The sequence below is a fragment of the Panicum hallii genome, chromosome 1 (assembly GCF_002211085.1).
Source record: "Panicum hallii strain FIL2 chromosome 1, PHallii_v3.1, whole genome shotgun sequence".
NCBI classification, from domain to species: domain Eukaryota; kingdom Viridiplantae; phylum Streptophyta; class Magnoliopsida; order Poales; family Poaceae; genus Panicum; species Panicum hallii.
Genome location: NC_038042.1, coordinates 24736161 through 24759021, shown reverse-complemented (window position 1 = coordinate 24759021; position 22861 = coordinate 24736161). Strand labels below are relative to the sequence as shown.

Genomic DNA, 22861 nt, shown 5'->3' with positions numbered 1-22861 from the left:
TTCTCGATAAGCACACTCCGGTGGTTCCATGACTCCGATGCGTTCCAGGCTGAGTATTAATAACTTAGGAAGGCCGGGCTCTGCGTGGCAGACTCCGTCAATCCATCCATTGTCAGCCATCTGGAACAGGGCAAAGACCAGTGGTGAGTGCTTGTGCAGGAAATGAGCTAAGTCAGAACAAGTCCTAGGGCCTGAAAAAGGGTCTCGTTCCTAGGGTCACGTCCTACGGCCAGCCTACGGCTCTGATACCACCTGAAGCATCCCCCCCATCAGGGAAGACTTAAAAGTGATGCTTTATTAGTCCCAGGAGGCTGATAACACTTTTATTACATCAGATGGTACATCACCGTACAACTCTACGCGGTAATGGGCAGTGAAGCGCCACTATCGCGAGGATTACAACTAAAACCCACACTACTACACTAACTACGAAAAGAGGATCATCAGAGTCTTGCGCCATGCGAGGTTCCAGCGGTGGCCTTAACCACAGGCAAGACTGGGTGCAGGACGAAACCCTACTCGACGTCTTCGGGGATGTAGTCCGGATCTTCCACTGTAAAAGTAAGAATAGGGTGAGTACAAACGTACTCAGCAAATCCAATCACACCCACGGAGGGGGTATAACAGAAATCAATGCACAGGACAATCCAAGGATAAGGTTATGGTTCATTGGCGGAAAACTTAGTTGTATGCAAGGGTTCGTTTTAAAAACATTTCCAAAACGAGTTTTCTAGTACCAAGGAGCACACGATGTTGATCCACACAGGATCCAAGTTTTAAACCGCTACCGGACTCCCCGTCCGCCGTAGCACACGGCACAACTACCGGACACTTTTCAAACAACTCACACCAGCCCAACTATTCCCGGAGAGAAACACTAGTTATGTGACCACACCATAACTTGCCCAATACCGTGGGCACGGCTATTCGAATAGATTTTAACTCTGCAGAGGTGTGCAACTTTACCCACAGGTGGGGTACCACAGCACGATCACCTTAGTGTCAGTGCAGATCCCAACAAAACCATTACCCACTTTAGCTAGACCTGACTAGCCACCACGGGATCCATCAAGGGGTCATTCGACCTATCTCCGAGGTGTAACCGGGGCGTAAGTCACACAGAGCTTATCCCTTCTCCTTGATCACCCGTTGCTCTCAGCTCTCCTGATGGCTATCAGACTAACTAGTGGGGTTTAGGCTAAGCCGTTGCCCATACAACGGTCAAGTGGTTTGCACGACAGGAAGCTAGGTGAGATGACACATCAACTCGGTCCTTAGGGGTGACAAGATGGATATCTCCCTTCCTTGCTCAACCACACAGGTACGAGCACACCACGGCAATTCACACCGAAATGCCATCCATCCCGTCTGACTCATCTTTCAAAACCATATTTTATCCCTTCCCACACGCACACGTTTTCTTTATAAAATCAGGTGGTCAAAGTAGGGTTATCTCAAACAAGGGTGGCTATCCTACCATGTTTTCAACACGCAAAACCATGCAATTTTATAAAACAGGCCACTGGGTTGTGTTTATAAAAACTAGGACTGAAACATGCATCAAAGGGTGGGATTGAACTTGCCATCATCAAATCCTTGCGGGAGGTCCTGATCGAAGCACTGTCCTTCGGGTTCGGGGTTGCAGAACTGGTCCTCGTTCGCTTGGTCACAGTCGGGACCTTCCTCGTTCACTCTGTGTCCTATGACGCAAGCAAACAGGCACACAATCAAGCGAAGAAACTAAAAGCTTTCATCGTTGAGCTTGAATCGGAAATAATTTAGTTACGGAGATAGGGGTAATATTTTTGGGTGGTTTCTTAATAGCATGGCTAGAACTATACTGGAAAGGGCGTGGTAAAGTTTCAGGTCGATCAGAGGTCGTTTGGCGCATAAAATGACGAGGCGAAGGGGGTTTCAGGGGCTAAACAGGGGTCCAGGGGCTTATTCGTATTTATCCGGAGGAAGCAAGGACCTATTTGCGAATTCTAGAAATACCCAGGGCACGCTAAAGGATGTCGAGTATAATTAGGTTTATGTAATGGAGGGTTTATTTTGAAATAACGGAAAGAACAGGGCCTCTTTTGCAAAAGAGAGTAAGTAGGAGGTTTCTTTTGGGGAAAATATAGGGAAGGGGGGGCTATGGGCAAAATTGCCCTTCTCCTTCCTCTCCCCCGCACAGAACAGAGGAGGGAGGTGGGGGCGCCGGCGGTGGCCAATTCCGGTCGGCCCGGGCCCGGCGTCGGCCGCGGAGGGGGGAAAGAAGGGGGAGGCGAGGGGGAACTGATTCCCGGCCTCACCTCGGGCCGGGGCGGCGTGAGGAAGCGGGGCGGCGGGCGCAGGCGGCGGCGGTTGCAGGGCACGGCGGGGCGGCGCCGGAGTTTGGGGAGGCGAGGGGCTAGGCGGCGTGGTAGGTTGTGGGGGTGCCGGGGGTGCCCCTCGGCCCTATTTATAGGCGGCCGAGGCGGTGGGGAGGCGGGACCGCGCGGTGGCCGGTCTCCGGCTCGGCGGGCGCCATTGATGGCGTCTTGTCCGATCGCGGCCGTCGTGACGCGGTGGCGAGGGTCGAGGCGCCGCACGTGGGGGAGCGTTGTACCGGCACAGTGGCGGCGCGCGCGGCGGAGCGGGGCGCTAGCGGCGGGCGGCGCGGCACGCGCGGGACCGAGCGCGCGCGTGCGCGCACGGCGCGGCGAGGTGCGGGTCAGAGCAGGGGCGCGGGCGACGGGCGGCACGGCGCGGCGCACGGCCACGCGCTGCGCGTGCGCGTGCGTCGTGGCGTGGCCGGGGCAAGGCAGGCGCACGGCCTGGGCGGCGTTCGGGCACGCGGCAGGGGAAGGAAAGAGAGAAGGAAGGAGGGGGAAAGGAAGAAGAAAAGGAAAAAGGAAAGAAAGGAAGAGAAAGAAAGAAAGAGAAAGAGAGATTGGGGAAAAAGAAAAGGAATGGGAGAGAGAAAAAAAAAGAGAAGAGAGAGAGGGGGGGCGCGTCGGCGCCGATCGCGGCGGCGACCGCGGCCGGTCGGCCACGCGCGCGTGGCATTCGCGCGCTGCGCGAGGAGAAAGGAATCGCGCCGGCACTAATCGCGGCGGGTGATCGCGCGTGGGTGGCAGGCCACCGAGCGGCGCGGAATGGGACGGTGACGAGGAAAAAGAGGGTACGGTCATCGGAAGAGGAGCGGGGTCAACAGCTGGAGCCGAGCGTCTAGTCGGTGTAGAGTCCGGGAGGTGGTTAGGGTTTCAACGTTTTGAACAAAACATCTTAGCGCGTAATTTAATTTGGTAAATTTTCAGGGCATCACATTGCGCTCCGCGGCGACCGGGAAGAAGTCGAACGGTTGCCTGCACTTGCCTCCCCCCTCTCTCACACCCTATGACCGGTGGGCCCGGGCCCGCCAGTCAGCGGCGTGGGCGCTGGAGGATCGAGGGAGAGGCGGAATCCGAACCGCCCGAGCCGCGCGACGGGCTCGAATAAGACAAGAATCTGAACCGTCTGACGCGCACGGTGTGCGTGGAGGACGGGCCCCTCGGGGATCCCGCTATGGGCGAAAGGACGTCCGTGCCCTTACCCGGCGGGAACGAACTGTCCACCCGGCGCGATGCTGGGATTTGGCCCCACCTGCGGGTTCGTCCCTCTCCCGAGGTGGGCCCGGGGGCCTCTGTCGGTACATACAGACAGGGGTACCTCCTGCTAGGGTGTCCAGTCCCTTGGCGTCTCACAATCCGTAATCTCCCTCTCGCCTTCTGGGTGACGTGGCATACGGTCCGGGCCTGACAGCTGGGACCACGGTCTCCGGACCTTCCCCGAGCTTTAAGAGGTCCGGGGCCTCCGCGCACCAAGGAGGGCAGGAGGGCTCTCGGGTTGCCCCCACGGACCCGGGTCCCCCAGGGAGTCCGGGGCCGCCGCGTGTGATGGCCGGACCATCACGGGCCTGACCGCTCCAACCAGCCACGGGGGCCCGGACCTCCCTCCCTCCGGGGAGGGGTCCGGTGCCACCACGTGCTGCCCCTGCAGAGGGGCGGGGCTGGCCCTGCCACGTGCCTGCGGCTGGAGGACCTTCGTGTGTCTCCAGCCCACCTACCAGCGATTAATGCGGTAGCTGGGCTGGGCACGCCCAAGTCAAAAAGGGTGGCCTGCCCCTGACACACGGGGCAGGTAGGCTGACACCACGGTAAGTCCGCCTGTTTCCAAGGCGGCGCGTCGTGTCACCGCACTCTGTATGTCAGCGGCGTGCAGTCCCATCACAGCGCCGCGCGCGGCGTAATGATGGGCTGTAACAGGAGAGCCGAGGCGCGCGCGTTGACACTGAGCGCGCAGAGGCATCGGCGCGGCGGGTCAACACTGCCGCCTTGCCTGTCAGAATCGCGCCCAACAGTGGCAGCACAGCACCACTGTTGGACAACACTGACAGCGGTCATTGCGCCTGCAGGGCAGCGCACGACCATATCCAGGTTGTGGATACGCATGCTATCTTCCCAACCGTGAAAGCTACAGCGGGGAGCGGGGGATGGAGATCTCCATATCTCATAGAACAGCTCCTGTTGGCCGGACCCACCTGTCGGGGCCCCGCACAGTGTAAGCACCTCCCTTGAACTATAAAAGGGAGAGTGTACTCGTTAGAAGGCAGGATTCAGAAAAAGTTCCAGATTACACACACAAGCTTATACTGCTTTTCATTCAGGCTCACGCAGCCAATACAACACCAAAGTGGACGTAGGGTATTACGCTCCGGCGGCCCGAACCACTCTAAATCTTCGTGTTCTTCCTACGTTCATCTGTCCACCGATCGAGCGCTCCTAAGTCTGCTCCAAACCCATCCTTAACTAGGATTAGGCGGGTGCTTTCCGCCACCCGGCTGGAGAATTCCTCCGACAATGTCAAAGCCCCGTATAAATACAATTTTCTCAAGACAGTAATTTAAAATCTAAAAGCATTCACATTAGTCTTGTAAGAAGGTTGTAGAGCTAGAGCTAAACCCGTTAAACAAAAAAATATAGAGCATGCATATGCAACCCAAATTACCATGCAAATCCTATTGTCATAATGTTGACATATTTTTACCCAAGAAACCTAACGACATGTGGATAGAAAAACTCATATATTTTTAACTTTGACACTAACATACAAAAACTTATATTTATGGACAACAAAATATTTAATAATTTCTTAAAATATAATATTATAGATCTTCCTAAGATATTAATCTTTTGCACACTAAATAAAATGTGTCAGAATTTTAACGTAGGAATATATTTTATTTGTACTAGCACAGTGTCCGTGTGGTGCTACGAGTAATATAAATTTTATCCGGATCTACATGAGACCACCAATTTTATATTTTTTAATTCACTCCATGTATAGGCCGTGACGCGATCGCGCGAGGTATTGATTGTCCGGATTCCGATTGAGATTTTGATTAATTTGCTCGAGTTTCGATTAGGATTCTGATTTATCTGAATTTTGATTAGAATTTTGATTGACGGTCTAAGAAATCATTGCTTACTTTAGAAACACATAGATATAGATATAGAGATAGAAATTTGAAAGAGAAGAAAAAACAAAATAAACTCGACCCGGCTCTCACAAAATATCTTTGGATTATAGCTCATATTATCACCCCAAACGAGGGTTTACATGAAAAAACAGCAGCACCTAGAACTCTAAGTCGAGAAAAATATCCAAACAACTCCCTATATAGTGGGTAGTGGGGAGAACTGAGAAGCCCGAAGCAACCAATCCAAACAAGCAAGGAATCGCCAATGGCTCATCGCGTCCTCCTCCTCCTCTCTCTCGCCGCGGCGGCCGCGGTCGTCGCCGCCGCCGTCGACGCCGAGGACCCCCTCATCCGTCAGGTGGTGTCCGGCGGCGACGACAACGACCTGGAGCTGAACGCGGAGTCCCACTTCTTGAGCTTCGTGCAGCGGTTCGGCAAGTCCTACAAGGACGCCGACGAGCACGCGTACCGGCTGTCCGTGTTCAAGTCCAACCTGCGCCGCGCGCGCCGCCACCAGCTGCTGGACCCGTCGGCGGAGCACGGCATCACCAAGTTCTCCGACCTGACCCCGGCCGAGTTCCGCCGGACCCACCTCGGCCTCCGCAAGTCCCGGCGCGCACTCCTCAGGGAGCTCGGGGACTCGGCGCACGAGGCGCCCGTGCTCCCCACCGACGGCCTCCCTGAGGACTTCGACTGGAGGGACCACGGCGCCGTCGGCCCCGTCAAGAACCAGGTCGGGTTCCCCGGAATCCGTTGACCATGGATCCGCCGATCGGAGCCGTTCTTTTGATGGTTTCTTGATTGATTTGATCTTGTACTTCGCGTCGAAGCGTTTTGTTAATTTTTTCTTGTTGATGTCTAGGGTTCATGCGGGTCGTGCTGGTCGTTCAGCGCGTCGGGAGCGCTGGAGGGTGCGCACTACCTCGCCACCGGCAAGCTGGAGGTGCTTTCCGAGCAGCAGTTTGTCGACTGCGACCATGAGGTGAGGATACTTCTTCCCTTGCGTACTTCCACAATTTCCTACTACTTTGTCTCTTTCTTTTGTGATTGGTTGATGGTTGCTGCAAGGAAGGTTGGATTTTTGCGGCCTTTTGCCCATGTTTTGGCAGTTGGTGTGATGTTTTTTTTCCCTATTTTTCTTCCTAATCTGATTGCGCGGCAGCGCACATATCTTGGAGCGGGGAAAAGGGGGGACTTGGGAGGACAACCTAGTGCCAAAAATTTGATGAGAAAATTTAAACATGAAATTAGCTGATAAAAGAGTGGCTTACGATTGAGATGTCACTCCTTTAGAATCGAACTGTTAGAATCGAACTGAAAGTGTTTTGAGTGTTATCAAATATAGTCTAGACAGCCCAAGTTGTTGGCTTAGTTGAGTTGATGGATAAGAAGAAGATAAGAAATGTTAGGTAGAGTGTAAGTGTATGTATATGCTGATGGCATAGTCAGGTAGGCTTGACCTTGGAGTGTATAGTGTTTTGTTTTGTCTATGCACTCTTAAGTCTCTACAGACCAGTACAGATTGTCTAGAATGACTGCTCAGACACTTGGATACTAAGCTCTTTTGATTCTTGAACTCGCAGGAGAACTGCACATCAATATATTAAGAAGAATAAAAGGGGGGTAAAGAGCCCCCAAAACAAAATTGTTACAGAATTGAAGGGTCTGTGGCACACCCTGAGATTACACTCTTAAGCTGTCTTCTAGCGAGTCTTTTGATCATCCTGAGTGAGCTCAGAAAGCTGATGATCTTGTAGAATTTGACTTAATAAAGTTCTGACTGAAGAATTCAACAAGCAAGGAAATCTTTGGGCTTTAGCGCATCTCCAAGAACCTTTCTAAAATTTACTCCCTAAATCATCATTTAGAGTCATTTGAGTAAAAATCGTTTTGTATATCTTTGTACTCTCCAACAGCGTTTCTATATCTTGTGCGTAGTCTAGAGAGCAATTCTCGCTCTTCATCTTTGGCTAGCGAGAAATCCGGAATAGTTCAATTGAAGAGCCTGTTGGAGGGTAATTTTTTAACCAGAATCTCTGTTCCTAAGATATAAAGAGTCTCTTGGAGATGCTCTTAGTTGACCAAAAGCATTGCCAAACATACCACAAATCCTACTGTTTGTCATTTCATTTCTCATGTGTCAGCTACTCTTCATTACGAAAGTTTATTCTTAATTAGGTTGCTTACAAAGTATTCCCATGCTCCTATGGCATGCCTGCAAAAGAGTCCCAACTTGGTAATAATCAGCATCATTCAGGCTGCATAAGGGAACTTTGATATGATCATCATAGATTATGTCGCTTGAACTGGGTATTGTTTTCAGAGTATACATAGACTATTTGTATGTTCTCTCAGAAGTAATTTTGTCTTCATACGACAAATATAACCAACATTCATTCCAGCATAATGAATTTTCATTTGGCAAGATGCCTGTGTTAACCTTTAATTTTTGATATGTGAGAGGGTTTTGCTAGTGTTCATTAGTGATGAGCTGCGACACTAAAGTTGTGAGCTTCGTCACATATGTTTGTAGGTTTTCATGGTAGAAACTGTGTAAATTGAATTTGCTGCTGTCTGTGGATTCATTAATACCTCAACCCACTGTCCTCCATTCAGATCCTGCAGTGTGATTCATCAATCTTTCAACTCACTATCCTCCACTCCTGATGTAAATTCTGCAGTGTGATTCATCAGAACCTGATTCATGTGATTCGGGATGCAATGGTGGGCTGATGACCACGGCCTTCAATTATCTCCAGAAAGCTGGTGGCCTTGAGAGCGAGAAGGATTATCCTTACACTGGGAGAGATGGCAAATGCAAATTTGACAAGTCGAAGATTGTTGCTTCCGTTCAAAACTTCAGTGTTGTCTCTGTGGATGAAGGCCAAATTGCTGCCAACCTTCTCAAACATGGTCCATTGGCAAGTAAGTACATGGATCTCTCACATTAATGGGTCTATGGATTGTATTTAAATATGTTATAGAATCATCAACAGAGAACAATGAAATCACTTATGCTGGTCCTCTGTTCCACGCAGTTGGTATCAATGCTGCGTACATGCAGACATACATCGGTGGCGTGTCATGCCCATACATCTGCGGCAGGCACCTTGACCACGGTGTTCTCCTTGTCGGCTATGGTGCAGCTGGTTTCGCCCCCATCCGCCTGAAGGAGAAGCCCTACTGGATCATCAAGAACTCATGGGGTGAGAACTGGGGTGAGAATGGGTACTACAAGATCTGCAGGGGCTCCAATGTCCGCAACAAGTGTGGCGTCGACTCCATGGTCTCCATGGTGTCCGCCATCCATGCCTCTAAGGAGTAGACTGATCAGTGGTCCTCCCTGACAATTTCATATATGCTAGAACTACAATACCCTGCTAGTATTTATGCTCCATCTGTGTGCTGTTATATATAAGGCAGCAAAGATGTGAAGCTGCAATGGGATGCTTGCTGGAAGGTTTATGTTTGCTATGCATGCTACACGCTATTTGGATGTAGCAAAGTTATCACCAGATCTGTATACGCTTTTTAAACTGCAGAACTTTTGAATAATTGTGTACATAAATATATGGTGTGCTCCCATCTAAATTGTGTTCTGTTTGGTGAGCTTATGGGTTTGAACGGTAATTTTGCTCAATCTCATTGGGAGATTCGCACGACTCAAACTGCCAAGCTGCAGCTGCTTGTTATCAAGTGAGATCCTAGAAAGAGGGCATAATCGAAGAGCTTTAGGATTTAATGAACCAGAACCAAGCCGGCCAGCAAATGTCAGTCTGTTCTATGCGAATTCATGTTCCGATTCGTCTAGGAAAACAAATACTCCTTTCAAAACAAAAAAGGAAAACAAATACAATTGTGGTTTTGATCTCTGTTCCATTCGTATTTGATCCCTTTTCACCCCTAAAACCATTTGAGAATAATATCTCTGGGCCCTACCATTCGTCGTAACTTTCTCCATCGATCTGCTGATATTGTTTTGGACCCTACAGTCACAACTGGGCTTACACACGAGTTTGTTCAGTCAGGGCCTATATAGCCAAGGAAAAAACTCGGCCTGTTTGTTCCAGGAAGCGAATCTCTTTCTGTGATCCAGCCCAAAAAGGGCCCACAGTTTCTCATGGCGAAGCGCAAAACTACGAACATCTCTAGGGATGGGGGCATGTTGAAACTTCAAACCATCATAGCCATATATATTCACATTTATATCCATGACTAATACTCATACCTGTATACACTTTTCTTCTGTCCCTAGCTGAGGTCACCAAGAGCCACAAGTGTCAATTAACCTGAAATGATGGCGAGCCAAGCAATAAAGTTCCTCGTTGAATTGCACAACAAGAGAGAATAGAGATAAACTTGGCCTTTCGTTTTCACCTCTTCAATTCCTGGGCACATAAGTGGCACTTTGTGGACCATACAACATCACATGCATGACCTCATTTTGCTTGGTATAAGTATGAGTGATGGCTATATATGTGTGTGATTTTTCCCCCAACCATTCATTTATTTTCTGGTTGTCTCGACCCACCTAATTTAATTAGCTACTAGAACCGCAAAAAATAATCCTGGATCCTACTTAGTATTTCAAAGAACTACGATAACTACTGGTCAGGGTGTACATTGAATGTTGTAATGCTGAAAACACTATTTTATATTTTCCATGGTCATTGAGGTGCAACTCTAACCACTACATTTATTGGAATAATTTCGTGAAATATATATGATGAATCAGAAAGTCATGTGAGTACTTTTCCAGACAAATGCATGCATATAGATTTTATATTTTCAATCTAAATTTCAAAAGTTATTGGTAATCAAATTCTTAAAAGTTTGATGGAACCTTATCCAAAAGTCAAGTATTATGAGGGAGTATTTTAAATAAGTATTGGACAAAAGAAAAACTATGTCAGCCTCATGTGAAGGACATTGGTGGAGAGGTAGATAAGTAACGACTTCATATGTCGAGAACATACCCTGTACTCCCATATCTGTAGGTGCTCCCGTAGTCCCACACGAAAAAAGGAACACAAAATGCATGAAAAATCCAACCAAAAATTTGGATGGATAGATGACGCAAAGATCTATTTCACCTTTTCGTATTTTCTTATACAAAATTTTTTTGCATCTCAAATTTTGTATGGATATTGATATTTGAATAGTTGCGGGTTGTGAATCATGCATGAATAGTACAATCCGTTACTATTCAAGTGCTTATTTCACTTATTTATATCTCCTTGCACAATTTTGTGTTGCATCTCAAATTTTACACGAACATAGATCTTTGCATCTTCTATCTGTTCATGTTTTTCATTTGATTTTTCATACATTTTTTGGTTCGACGAGAGCATCCAAACACATGGGAGCACAGGATACATTCTCTTCACATGTCGTGGCCTAGAAAATAAGCAATTCGAAACATGAGTACAAACTTCTACAAAAATGAGAATGGCGAAACTAATTAATATTTACATTGTACCATAGTCATATCTCTTGATATATTGGCTTGTCTGCACACTTGGAGCCTGGACTTTGAGAGAGAGAGAGAGAGAGAGAGAGAGAGAGAGAGAGAGAGAGAGAGAGGGGTCACCTCTCACAGCAGGCTCTGCAGTCCCCAGGAACAGTGCTCCTACACGGCTCCGTTGAGAGCGATGGCCGTGAGGAAAACCTAGGAAAGCCACGGCTCGAATTATTGTCCATACAAGATGAATACTAGATCCTACTCTTATTTTTGTACTTTCTGTTGATCCACGTCCATTCATAATTATCACTACCACATCAATTCCAATTGATGATACAGCAAGCGATGGTGGAAAACAGCTAATATTTGTCAAAAGGATTTAGTTTGGAATGGCTATAACTGCAATTTGTACCATAGACGTTCTCTTTGCTATCTATACGAGGTGTCAACGATACCACGCTACTGCGATTATGTTGAGGTATCGAATCACTGTTGCCCTCATGCTTTCGTCTTTTGTATGAATGAAATTTTGCTTGACAATGAGAGTTATAGTCACTACACAAGACAACCCGCTTTTGATTTTATTCTACAAATTATGATAAAGTTGAATTCTCTGTTTGTCGGACATTAATTCTAGGCAGAAGGCACTATAGAAGTTTTGTACGACTAAAATAGCTATTTCATTATTAGAAAGTATGCATACCATAAAAATCATAGTTCATTTTAATTCGAGTGTTAATCCTGGTGATGTCCTGCGCCACACCTTTCAAGCATTAATAATATTATAATATATAATTTCGAGCACCCTATGCATATAGGCTCGTACTCGTCCCTCTCACCTATTTATTTCTTGTTTTTTCAGGAAAACCATCGATATATTTTCCATATCCATGGGTGTCTATTATTACTAGCATACTCATCCCGATATAAGTTTGCATCCATCCATCTTTATCTCCCCTTTATTTGACGGTAACACATATGGCTCTCTGCCTCCACCCCACAGCAACCTTAGGTTATAACGTTATCTCTCTCTCTCTCTCATCCTTCTCTCTCTCTACCAATCCGTTCCCAAGTATAGTAGGAGGTGTATAATTTTTTAAGAGATCGATAACCTCACAGTAATCCCTCCTTCCGGCCAAAACCTAAAGTTGGAGCACCAAAATATTCCCCGCCGCGGCATAGTTGTGGTTGTTTAGGAGGAGAAGACGAGGTTAAGGTAAGCAAGCGCATGGATCATACTCTCGCACTACCACATGGCATGGCATGGCATGGCGCCTTTCTTCTTTTACAGATTCATTCACAAAAAGATTATATCTTTGAGAGAGGGAGAGGAGGAGGCGGGCGGCCACCACCACCTCGTCTCCCTCCACGCGTCTCTGCCGCCGGGGCAACGATGACGACGCTCCCGCCGCGTGTGTGCAGGGGAGATGAGCGCGCCGGCACCGGCGGCGGCGGAGGAGAAGGCCGCCGCCAACGCTGCTGCGGCGGCGAAAGGGAAGGAGAAGGCGGAGGTGGCGGCGGCAGCAGCGGAGGCCGGGAGGGGGCTGTTCGTGGCGTACCCGGCGCCGGTGGCTGAGCACGCGGACGTGGTGGCGGACGCCGCGCGCTTCAGGGCGGCGCTCGAGAGGCTGCACGCGCACATGGGCACCAGGCTCAAGTAAGCTTTCTTCCAACTTCGCATCCGCACTCAGCCCTGCCGCCGGCCGCCGATCCGGCCGCCGCATTTTAATTTCCCTTCCGCGTTTTCTCCTGCGTCTGATGCGGCGGTGCGGTTACACTTGGTATTCTTCGTTGCTGTTTTTATTTTTTGAATTCAATGCTCGAAAATTGCAACTTGATAAAGATGCGTAGTGGGGAAAGATAAGTTTGAGGAGCGGTGGCGATCCTGATGTGCGATGCTAATGCCTGCTGGTTTCATCGGTTTTGACTAATCAACCCGTGCTTGTGTTCCCTTTAATATTTATGTGTGGCCCAAATCCGCCAACACGGGATTTGGATTGCAGCCATTAATCTTTTTGATAGGCAACGTTGGTGGCCTCTTAATACCCGTTTCCCCTTTTTAGATTGAGGTGGTTTCTTCGCAAATCATTTGTTGCATCTAGGATTATTTTAATTTCAGTTGAGGATGAAATATGATTATTCTACTTTGGGACCATTCCGGGAAATTATACTGATCATGTTTTCATTACGTCGACGTATGTATTGAATTTGGATCGTGTATGCATTATTTTGTTTTTTCCTCTTATTTTCTGGTATAACAATATATTTGTCAGGCTCTGAAATTCTGGTGTTTTTTTTTAAATAGAGTCATCCTTCTGTATGAAAATGCTGTCTGATATATTGAACAAATAGGTTGTCTTTTCTCAGCAAAAGAACTGATCAGCCTTCTGATTTGTTGCTGCTTGTTGGCTTGTTTTGTGAGGTTCTTCAAAGTTGCAAGAGTCTAACCATGTAAGGTGTATTGGGCTTCGAGCTTTAGTGTCCTTTTCACATGTATGGCCATCCCAATTTGATTTCCAGGCAATGAAATGAAGTTCTCTTTTAGCCTATTCTTTGTATCTGGCCGCTGTTTCACACAACTATGTAAGGAAATATAACTGTTGTGTTCCTATCATCAACTGGATTATCTATGGAGATGAATATGTGCTACCATGAAACAGAGCTCGGAGCTTCTCTCATTAATCCACCTTTCTTAAAATATCGAGGACAAACTTTCTTTTCTATTTTGAAGAGCTTGACTAACTGATGGCTTTAGATTATTAAACATTTTATGTCACTGTTCACTCGAAGTTGACATTTGTCTTAATTGAGTTATTAGTGTATAAAAAACCAGCGTACTTTTGCCAAAGAACTTCAGCTGATTTGTATAAAAGATTTGACTGGCATGTTAGACAAAGTTACTTAAATTTATCTCTGTTAATACTATATCATCTGATGATTTGTTGTATTGGTAGCTTGTTCTGAGTTCATTATTTATTTTTTTAATTTTATTATTTGCCATGCTTCTATCATATTGTTTTTTTGTAAGGGTGCCAATTATTGGAGGGAAAGATTTGGATCTTCATCAGCTATATAAGGAGGTCACATCACGGGGTGGTATTGATAAGGCAAGAAATGAATAGAATGCTGTAGATTCAAACTTTAAATTCCCTTAACAAAGTAGTTTATCTGGTCAATATATTAACTTGGCTGTGCTTGTTTGCGACATTTATGTAAGATCCTTCAGGGGCATATCTAACTTGTGTTACTATTTTTACTAGATACAGTTATTGCTAAAGTGGTCAGTGGGCCCATATTAACTTTTTATGAATACGCAAACTGCTGTATTTGTGAATGTAATGAAGGTATTCATATCGGGAATCATGTAGTAATAGTTTTCATGATGTACATTGTCATTAAGCTTTTGTTTGAATAGCCGAACTCTGCCATTTGTTAGTTGTTGATGTTTTTTAACAGTACTTCGTTTCCTTAAATTACTCACTCTTTGTTAAAAGAAGTACAGGAACCCAGCTTACATTTGCACATGTAGCTAGCGTGGAACGGATCCTTCCTTGAAACCCAAGAACATATCATAAATACCTAACTTATTATATATGTAAAAGTCCACCCTATTAATCCCTTAACAGTATATCATGTTTCCATTTAAGCCTTTAAAGTATCTTTTGGACCCTGGCCTTGTAATACCGCTTCACATTGCCCCTGTGGCTGGTTTGTTGTACTAGACTGGCATGGATACCAGCTTTATGTCATTTTTAGCAAGCTTAGTTGTTTTGTTGTTATGAAAAGTTAAGTATAATCTTTGTCAATAAAAGCTAAGTTGAAGACATGCTTGTTCAAATAGTGTGGTGTTTTCATTATCTCATTGTTAGTTCACTTGATTTGCAAACATTCAAACTCAGACTGGGGGATAAATAACTAAATATTGTTTCTCTCACAGGTGAAGGCAGAGAATAGATGGAGGGAAGTGACTGCATCATTTATTTTCCCTGCCACTGCGACGAATGCTTCTTTTATGTTGAAGAAATACTATATGTCACTCTTATATCATTTTGAGCAGCTATATTTCTTTAGAGTGCAAGGCTGGTATCAGCGAGATATAGGTCTGTTTGATCTGCAGAGTTTTATATTCTTGTTAATTAGCTGATGCAATCTTGCTAACAAATACCCCTGTTGTCTCTGCAGATTCCAGAACGAATTCCTCCATTGAAGTAAAAACTGAAGCCCAAGCTTCCCATAAAAGAAAAAGGGGCACAAATGCACCTCCTTCAGGTTAGTTTCTGTTAATTATCAAGATAGTGACCATCTTCATACGTTCAAGGTATTTCAATCTTCATGGAACCTTAGCTTATGAGTTCTTGTCGAGCACATTTTACATGTAGATTGTTCTATAACCTAACCCACTTAGCAATTGATAAAATTATGCTATCCCTTGCGCTGTCAACAGAATGGAAAATAGATTATGGAGAACATTGTTGCAACTTGGATAGTTAACAGACTGAATGCTTGTTATGGAAAGCTGTTTACAATTATATCATTCACACCTTGTCGCTTCAACTGTTTCAGATCCAGCTTCGCCTTCAGATAATGTTGATGTAGATGTGATAATTGATGGCAAGTTTGAACATGGTTACATAGTAACTGTTATTATGGGATCAAAATCCACTAAAGCAATCCTCTATAATTGCACCGAAGAACCTGCTCTGCCAACTCCAGTACCACCTGTTGCAAGTAATAGCACTGATCTGAAGGGTGGACGTCGCCTTCGGAAGCGACGTAGGAAGAAGCTAAGTACAACAGACCCCAGGCACCCCAAACCAAACAGGAGTGGCTATAATTTCTTCTTCCAGGATCAGCACAGAATCCTTAAGCCACAATATCCTGGAAAAGACAGACTGATCAGTAAAATGATTGGTGAACGATGGAATAATCTAGGTCCTGAAGATAAGGCTGTAAGAGTAGACAAAATCTTTAATATTCACTATGCTGAACCAGCAGCTATAGGTCATGCTATATATATGTCTTTTCTGATTCTTACCGGTATTTCAGGTATATCAAGAAAGAGGCGTACAGGATAAGGAGCGGTACCGGACTCAGTTGGCTGCTTATAAAGAAGAACAGAGGACAGGTCAGCCTGTTAGCAATGCTGTGCCTATCCAGCAGAGACTCCCAAAGACAGAAGTGACGATTGATGAAGTAGACTCCAAGGTGAGCGAAGGCGATATGCTGCTGTCGAACCAAGGGTATAGCAGTAGTGAAGAAAGTGAGCATTCAGGATTAAAAACTGTAGAAGATGAGGAGCTCAACACTGACACATCCCCTGAGATGAGCATGGAAACAGCTGGTTCTCCTGGACACCCTGATCCCTCTGCTGACGGGGACCGCTTTGAATTGCGGCGGAGGGAAAACCCTAAGGCAGATGAGAAACAGAACGTGCCACCGGATTCATGATTGAGGTGATTTGAATGGTAATTTCCAAGTGGTACCAAGCTGCTGGATTATGCAGTTGCCTTCTTTGCAGTAACTGGTTACCTATTTCTGCTTCCACTATACATTCTCATTGCCTTAGAAGCATAGGCTATGCGCTAATGTTGTCAATTAGCGCTCTACCAGCAGTTGAAATACCCTTCATTTTGGCAGTTCTGAATTTGCATTGATCATTTTCCTTCGAACTTCAGAAGAGGAGGGGTATTATTAGATTTTGAAGGTAAATTTCCCACACAATCTAGGGATGAGATGAGTGGATGGACACTGGATTGATTTTCAGAGAAAATATATTCTTTCATTCAATATCATTGCTAAAGTTTGTTGATCCTAATCGTGCCAGGGAAAATTCAAACATGTGCTTCCTTTCTAGTTGCACCTATTTGCTGGTTGAGATTTGTGCCTGAAAATCTTTTGGAAATGAATAGTGTCCGATCAAACAATTTTTTTTTCTGGTTCCCCCTCGCTGAACATTTTTGAGCTAGCATCTCTGGTTCTCTGTAAAATTTTCGGTTTCTGCAGAACCCCAGAATACTAAAAGTACGAGACTTTTGCTCCTTGTACTAAAAGTATGTATGCCAATACCGCTGCACCCCCCCCCCCTCCTACTAGTAATGTGCCGTATTCCATTATACACGGCATACAAATCCTATATCTGTGTACATAATACCTGCTGGGACCAACGGTTCAACATCAATGCTGTAGAAACGGGTCTACCAGGCCAGTAAGCTGTATACTTGATCATGCACAGGACGCAGACGCCCCTACTGTTACCGTATAATCTGTAGTTTGGACGTAACCGCCAAGTTATGCCCCGGTTATAATCTGTGGGTGGGGTGATCAGTTGAGTATTGGTTACCGTTTTTTACAACCTGGGTCAAATCGGAAGCAGATATCTTATTCTATGCATGAATTTGAATCAAATTAGGGAAGTTGTAAAAATCCCATTAGAAGTAACTGGATTTTGGATTCCTCTCAGAACTTTTTGATCAAGCTCTACAAATGTGCCATGGTCTGAAAATGCCTCCATGCGCTGGATCGCTGCTCGTCTGCTACTGATAACACCATGGCTTAGAGGATTGCGTTGCAACAATGTATGTACGCAATTTTAAGAGTATATTTGAATTAAATTTTGATGCACTGTACTGGTATCATATATCAAACACACCACTATGTATCCTGAACTCATTGAAAAAATGTATTCTGAGCTGCTTTTTCAACAAGTATGACCCTATCCTTTGGGGTTTAGTCCCAAATTTTGGAAACAATAATTTTAAGGGAAACAAAAGGAGGGAATTTAATACCACAATTGAAGGAAGCATTTTCCTATTCTGAGAAAATGTGCTTCACAATGGAGAACCTACAAATGAGCCATAGTGCGTCTCCATAATAGTGTATTAACAGGGGAAGGGAAAAAGAAAAAAAATATGTGAACCAACCTTTCCAGGAATAAAGATTTTTGATGTTTGAAATGAATTTGATGGTGACCAAATGAATTGAGAAGCATCAGCAAGGTCACTAAAACAAAATATGGACAATAAAATTGCATGACTTATCATACACAGCATGTCCAATTCACCATTCTATATCAGCTTCACGCCTTTTGCCAATATATCAAATACCTCCTTTTTGGCCTTAATGTACATGTCCTTGTATGGAAAATAATAATATTATTCCTACAGATGTGCAGGAGGTTCTCCAGAGAGAAACATGCTGCACAATGATAAAGCTTAACAGAAAACTTAGCATGTGTTGGTTTGGAGACCACGTGGGATGGGTTACATCGTAGGCATAGCAAAGATCTTTCTAAATTCTGATCCATTGACACAAAAATCTGCTTCATTGATGATGTAAAACCTGATCATGATATAGAATGCACTGGGTAAAATACTTGCATCCAAGGAAATGGTAATAAAGCAATGATAGGTCACCACGACAGTTCTGGCATAGTTAAACATCCAATCGGAATATAAAGGATGTACTACTCAGACTCCTGTTTTGGCGAATTAAAAAACACAAAAATTGTGGCATATAATTAACAGTAAACAAAGATTAATATGGAGGAACATTCAAAAGAAGACAAACACCACAGATTAAATTGAATAGTCCATGATGTAAAATCTAGGCTCAAGCATTCAAACATTTCCATCACGTCACCGTAATAACCACAATATTTGAAAATTTGTTACATATAAATTCAAAATAATGTAAGCGCTTAGCTATAATAACTTGCAAGTTCAAAATATTGTTACACCTTGCAGACTAGTTGTCATCGACGGGATATCTAAACATCTAAAATTAGAGGAGTCCACAGGGTTAGTTTGCAGATTAATAAGCTCAAGAAATTTTCTGACATTACTAAGGGGTAACCCTTATATACAATCGATTTGGATATGTACCATTTCATCAATCAACTCTACAAATATTCATAGTACGACTGCATATTTAAGAGCATCATACAATATGCTATGAAATCCAAATTTATCGTTTGGCATTTGCCCAGTAATTTTGGTTGTACCTTAACAATTCTTAAAATAGCATGAGATCAGAAGCATTCTCTAATATTTGCTGTTGCGTAAAACCGATCTTTATCTTTTTGCTCAAAGAACGAATCCAAAGGTCTCAGCCAGTGCTACATATCAACGCGCATGACTAAGATCACCCTTGGAGTCATATCTTGCAGACAGCCAGGCACCATCTACAAACCTTGTTCTGGCATTTGCTAATGAAGCAGATTCAACTGCCTCTTACCAGTACACCGAGTAACACTTCATTTTGGAGCATGAATTCATGTCCATCACAACCGCAAACTCCTGTGACGCTCTCATTACCACTGTTTTCTATGAGCTTTTGAATTCTCCTGTTGTTCATTTCTACTACAAAAAAAGCCTTCAATGCAGCATACACGAAAACTGTGCTAGGCTTGCACAATTATGCTGCTTCTTAGCTCAGAGGATAATCAGCAGAGCTCAAAAGCTATCAATGAAGGCAGCATACATGACAAAAGTCAGCCACCCATACTTTGGTATATGCTCAAAGAATTGAGTTATGCATTCAACCAGTCCTATTCGACATAAATAATTGATTAGCATACTTGAATGTTACTTCATTTGGAACGCAACCCTTTCTAAGCATCTCAGTAGCAAGTTTCTCTGCATCTTTCCATCGCTCAGACCTACACAAACCCTTCAATACAGAATTGTAGGAAATGGTGTCAGGCTCACAACACATGGTGTTCAATAACTTGAGGGCATCATCCAAACGGCCTTGTTCAGAAAAGCCATTGATAAGGGCATTATATGTGAAAATATCAGGTGTAATTCCATACTTTGGCATTTGCTCATAAACTTCAATTGCACGATCAACTTGCCCTTTTTGGCACAGGGAATTGATAAGTATATTGAATGTCACTTCATTTGGGGTACATTCTTTTCTAACCATATCAGCTATAAGCTCTCCAGCATCATCCCATCGTGCAGCTGTACACAAACCCTTCAACACAGCATTGTAACTAAAGATATCAGCCTTGCATGGCATGCTTCCAAATAAATCAAAGGCCACTTCATCAAGTCCTTGTTCAGAAAAGCCATTAATAAGGCTACTGTATGTGACAATATCAGGTGTACATCTGTACTTTGACATTAGCTCAAACACTTCAATTGCATCGCTGACCAGACCATTTTGGCATAGTGAATCAATGAGTATATTAAATGTCATTTCAATTATAGGACAATCCTCCTTAATCATCTTAGCTATAAGCTGCGTAGCATCACACCATCGCTCAGCTCTACATAAACCCTTAAATACAGCATTGAAGCTAATCGTGTCAGGCTTGCATAGCATGCCATTCAGTATCTTCAGGGCATCATCGACACACCCTTGTTCAGAAAGACAGCTGATGATTGTGTTGTAACTTACAACATCAGGCTTATATCCATACTTGTGCATTTTTCCTAGAACTTCAGTTGCATACTCAACCAATCTGTTTTGGCATAAGGAATTGATCAGCGTGCTAAACGTCGCATCATTTGGTGGGCAATCCTTCCTAACCATCTCAGCTATCAGCTCCCCAACTTCCTCCCACCGTCCAGCAATACACAAACCCTTCAATGCAGCATTGTAACAAACCGTGTTAGGTTTGCATAACATGGTGTTAAGCAGCTGGAGCGCTTTGTCGACGCGTCCATGCTCCGAAAATCCATTGACCAGGGTACTGTAGATGACAACATCAGGAGTGCATCCATACTGGGGCATTTGCTCAAGAAGCTTCACAGCACGGTCAAGCAACCCGTTCTGGCAGAAAGCGCGGATCTGCGTGGCAAACGTCACTTCATTTGGATGGCAATTGTTCCGGATCATCTCTGCCATGAGCTCCTCGGCTTCCTCCCACTGCTTAGCAGCGCACAAGCCCTTCAACACAGTGTTGTAGGTGTAGGTGTCGGGCGCCACGGGCATGGAGGCGATGAGGCGCAGTGCATCCGCGAGGCGGCCCGAGCGGCAGTACCCATCGATGAGTGCGGTGTAGGTAACGACGTTGGCGGCGCCGGAGGCTTTCGCCGCCTCGAGCACGCGCTCCGCATCGGCGAGGCGGCCGTCACGGCAGTAACCCGCGACGAGGGTGTTGTGCGAGACGGCGTCGGCGGCGCCCGAGGCCTTGAGTGCCTCAAGCACCCGCTCCGCGTCCGCGAGGCGGCGGCGTGCGCAGAGCTTCTTGATGAGAATGTTGCAGGTGATGACGGGTGGCGGCTCGGGCACCGAGTCCGAGGCCGCAGGCGTGGAGGTGGAGGAGGGCCCGCCGAGGAGCAGCCGCAGCGCGGCGTCGAGGTCGTCGAGCTCGACGAGGCGGCGAAGCGTGCGGTTAGCGGCTCCAGGGCGCGGCGGGGCGCTCGGATTGACCCAGATGGAGCCCGCCCCGCCGCGCCGCCCGTGTGGGGTCTGGCTCTGGCTCCGGCGGTCTGTCCTCCGCGTTGAAGCGGCGACGGCCGCGGCGAGGTGATGACGGCGGGGCTTGCTGTGTTTCAGATATATCCGTAGAGGGGAGAGTCGATGGGCCGCGACGGCGGCGGGTGGCGGCGCAGGCGAGGAGGAAGGGGAGGACATTCTTAGGGTGTTCGTCATGCTCGGGTTCGAAGCAGTTACGGTCCTCCGGATAGTGTGTGCGGCTGTCGTTGTCTGTGAAGTCACTAGGTGGCTAGCAGCTGGTGGCTGTTATTAATGGGTGCTGTCTTTCTAAATCATATCTTTAAAATATTTTACCACCTACTCCTTTCATCCTATAAAAAATAAAATTATAACATTTTAAAAAAATCTCATAAAAAGTGCAACCCTAGAAATTAGCTAATTAAATGATCAGATTTAATTTATATGCTAAAACTATCTGCATGTGGCCAACCATTAAAGACATGAGAGTTTTTCATATCACCTCTCTGAAAAAAATTAAAATTATACTTTTTATAGGATGGAAGGAGTATGTGTCACGAACTTATAATATTTTTTTAAATTTGTTATTGTAACTATTTTAACTATTGCTATGATGGTGAGAGCCCAAAAGTATTGATAAGTATTGTAACTATTGTCATCTCTACTCTAGAAAAATGATACGTCTTATATACTCGTATTTTGAGTTATGGTTGGTGTTTTATCTGTATTTACATGCACTTCCCACTTTCCTTCTAGTTTCCATATATGACGTTATTTTGTAAGTGAACAAGTAAGGCTCCATATATAATAAATAATATATATCAAATGAATTTGGCGCCTTGCATTTAGCCTGTATCGAAAAAGATAGTTCTCTTTGGATTCCGGCTGAACTAGTGCCCCATAATTCCCCCGTCGGAACGGCATGTATTCTCGATCTTGGAGGGAGTAATAAATAGAGGACGAGGTGCTTAACTGATTGAAGCAAGAATCAATCGGAACAAATTAATCTATTTTATGGTGTATTTTCTACTCTTTCAATACTTTTTCAACCTCTACTTGCGGTTTTCATCTCTTGCTCTTAACGACTTGAAGTGCTGCAGCCTGCACTAGCCTTGTCAGCCTAGGGCAAAATGATAACACAGATCCAGCACCCCCAAACAAGGCTCCTCTTGGACAAACGCTTCAACAGCCTTTTACGATTTTGCTTGAAAACTGGTCGTTCGTTGTTGATAGCCTGTAGGGGCAGACCTACCCTATAGATGAAGTTGGAGAGCCACCCCAGCAACTAGCAGTCAGGACCTAGTTGTTGTGCGTGTCTGTCGATTCCTTTTTCAGTGATAACGAACAGACAAACTTGTTGTGGCGCAGCCGCACCATGGCGAGGCAGGTGGAGGCGGCCCGTTAACCTACTTGGCTCATGTATGGTGTCATTTGCTCTACCTCTAGCTGTGTTACACAATCCCTTTTGTTTTTTAAAGGCCGACAATCTCTTTTGTTTGGTGTGGATCCCTGAA

The 22861-nt window shown here is 45.4% G+C and overlaps 3 protein-coding genes across 4 annotated transcripts; 2 read left to right on the top strand and 1 right to left on the bottom strand.

Moving 5' to 3' along the window:
* The first annotated feature begins 5708 nt into the window (after window positions 1–5708).
* LOC112887320 (cysteine proteinase 1) lies at window positions 5709–9076 on the top strand. Its single transcript, XM_025953464.1, has 4 exons — window positions 5709–6218; window positions 6348–6467; window positions 8167–8410; window positions 8524–9076. Exons 1-4 carry the CDS (start codon window positions 5751–5753, stop codon window positions 8808–8810), a joined length of 1119 nt encoding a protein of 372 aa, XP_025809249.1. The 5' UTR covers window positions 5709–5750; the 3' UTR covers window positions 8811–9076.
* A 2860-nt stretch (window positions 9077–11936) lies between these two features.
* Window positions 11937–16782, top strand: LOC112887775 (high mobility group B protein 15-like). 2 transcript variants are annotated; one of them, XM_025954045.1, is made up of 7 exons: window positions 11937–12162; window positions 12369–12603; window positions 13975–14053; window positions 14884–15046; window positions 15129–15215; window positions 15510–15895; window positions 15993–16394. In XM_025954045.1, the coding sequence occupies exons 2-7, from the start codon at window positions 12374–12376 to the stop codon at window positions 16392–16394; spliced, it is 1347 nt and encodes a 448-aa protein (XP_025809830.1). In that variant the 5' UTR covers window positions 11937–12162; window positions 12369–12373. The 2 variants fall into 2 exon arrangements, with proteins under 2 accessions (XP_025809830.1, XP_025809838.1); XM_025954053.1 differs by lacking the exon at window positions 11937–12162 and having other exon boundaries at window positions 12374–12603; window positions 15993–16782.
* Window positions 16783–18764: 1982 nt separating this feature from the next.
* On the bottom strand, window positions 18765–21594 carry LOC112882898 (pentatricopeptide repeat-containing protein At1g09900-like). Its single transcript, XM_025948126.1, has one exon. The coding sequence runs from the start codon at window positions 21543–21545 to the stop codon at window positions 19482–19484; it is 2064 nt and encodes a 687-aa protein (XP_025803911.1). The 5' UTR covers window positions 21546–21594; the 3' UTR covers window positions 18765–19481.
* Between the last annotated feature and the right edge of the window lie 1267 nt (window positions 21595–22861).